At 55.0% G+C, this 1,848-nt stretch overlaps 1 protein-coding gene across 1 annotated transcript in view; it reads right to left on the reverse strand.

Annotated features, from left to right (window-relative positions):
• Nucleotides 1-1,848, reverse strand: part of CAMK2A (calcium/calmodulin-dependent protein kinase II alpha) — a gene marked incomplete at its 5' end in the record, with an annotated part of 18,795 nt that overhangs the window by 11,536 nt on the left and 5,411 nt on the right. The window contains 2 exons of the mRNA XM_010145310.1: nucleotides 161-203; nucleotides 1,515-1,598. Coding sequence (XP_010143612.1) covers nucleotides 161-203; nucleotides 1,515-1,598 — 127 coding nt within the window. The remainder of the gene's footprint in view (nucleotides 1-160; nucleotides 204-1,514; nucleotides 1,599-1,848) is intronic.

Genomic DNA, 1,848 nt, shown 5'->3' on the forward strand with positions numbered 1-1,848 from the left:
AGCCTGGAAGTGCTGGGTGACCACCCAATGCCACACATCTCTAGGCTGCAACCTCAGCCCCCTTGCAACACCCAAGGCAAAGCGAGCTCTCCAGGGACCCTCTGGGTTGGCCCTGGGGTCCTGGTAAGACAAGGAGTTGAGTCCCGGAGACAGCACCTACCGGAGAAGTTCCTGGTGGCCAGCATGGTGGTGAGGATGGCTCCCTGAAAGACACAGAAGGCAGAAGAAAAGGGCATGCTGAGTCCCAGCCCCCCGCACCCCTGCCACTCCCCCCACCCTGGAGGCAGAAAGCCCTGCTTGTCACCTGTCCCTCAGCCACCTCGCTGGAAGGAAACTGGCCCACGGGCTGATATTCTCCTCCTGCCATCAAAAGCAGCTCTTGGTACCCTACTCTGCATCCCCAGCACTACGGTGTTGGGTTGCATTCTCCAAAACAGCCTTCCCTCCAAGATTAAAGGGATATTATATATCCATGGGGGGCACCTTGGTCTCATTCTATTCTGCCCTAGATGTAGCGTGACTCCACTGACTGAGGCCGGCAGCTGGCGGCAAGGGGAGGCACCGGGAGCGGAACCGCATTTAATTGCAATTAAAACCCCTCCAGCTAAGAGCAGCGGGGACAGGATTTTTCATGGGAGCCTCGCAAAGATCACCACTGAAGAAAAAATATATTCATAAAATTGCTTCCCCCTCTCCAGCTCACTCTACTAACTAGTTGTTCAGCGTATAATGAGATTACTCTGGACTAATTGCTCGCAGCAATGGATTACTATTTTGCCGTGTATGCCTGAACTAATTTGATTACTTGTCTAGCTGAAAAGTAATAATAGTTTATAGCCAGTTTCTTCTCTTGATAATCTTGTTAGTAGCCTGCAGCTGTACTGCTCTGTGCCACATCATGTTCAAGCCTGGAGCGCTGATGGCTCTGGCTGCGGCACAAATCAGCGCCATCTCATTCTGTGTCTCCGGCTCTGGAGGAGGCCTGGTGATTTCCAGAGCCCCTTCCCAGCTGAGGCTGAGCAGCGCCCGGGAGATGGATGCTTCAGGGAGGTGCTCCAGCTCAACAGTGAAGCCTGGGGAGATGGTGATTTCAGAGGGGATCCAGGCTGTGGCTAGCGGCAATGTCAAGAAAGGAAAGTCTGGGGTGGGTGAGCCACAGCTTTTCGCCTGTCTATGGATCACTTTGTTCCTTGGCTGCCAAGTCATCATCAGGCAAAGGGGTCTCACTGTGCCTCTCAGATCCATGTCCCGCCCCAAAGAGGAGCTTTTTTGGCACTGACTTCTGTGGGAAGATCCTTGCCTCAGTGCCCAGGGCAGCTGTGTGACTCAGTGCTTTCCTTCACCATGGTTTTCCTCAAAGCACTTGGGAACCCCAGCCAGATGCAGCCACCACCCTGCCCAGTCCGTCGCCCCCATACCACTGACCCTGTCCCTTCCCTCACGGGGAACAAACCCACCAATGATGCAATGATCAGGCACTTTGCAGAGACAGCTTGGAGACTATTGAGAGTTACCTTCAGCTTCCTCCGGGCATTGAACTTCTTCAGACAGTCCACCGTCTCCTGCCTGTGCATGCATGACGCCACAGTGGCTCGGTGCTGGGAGGAGAGAGACTCAGCTCAGAGCAGGTGCTGGGGGCAAAGGGCTCCCCTGGCCCCGCTCTCATGTGCATGCACACGTGTGCAGTCTCCTGCAGCCAAGGCATGGGCCAGAGCTGCCTGCAGTGGCAGCAGCAGATAAAACTTTAATAGGCAGCAGGAGATCATGGCTCTGGAGTCAGCAGGATCTGCTCTGGCAGTGGGGGATTTGCAGGGAGAGCTGGCTGCTCCCAGAGTTAACCCCTCGACT

Source organism: Buceros rhinoceros, unplaced genomic scaffold (assembly GCF_000710305.1).
Source record: "Buceros rhinoceros silvestris isolate BGI_N320 unplaced genomic scaffold, ASM71030v1 scaffold8041, whole genome shotgun sequence".
Taxonomy (NCBI): Eukaryota; Metazoa; Chordata; class Aves; order Bucerotiformes; family Bucerotidae; genus Buceros; species Buceros rhinoceros.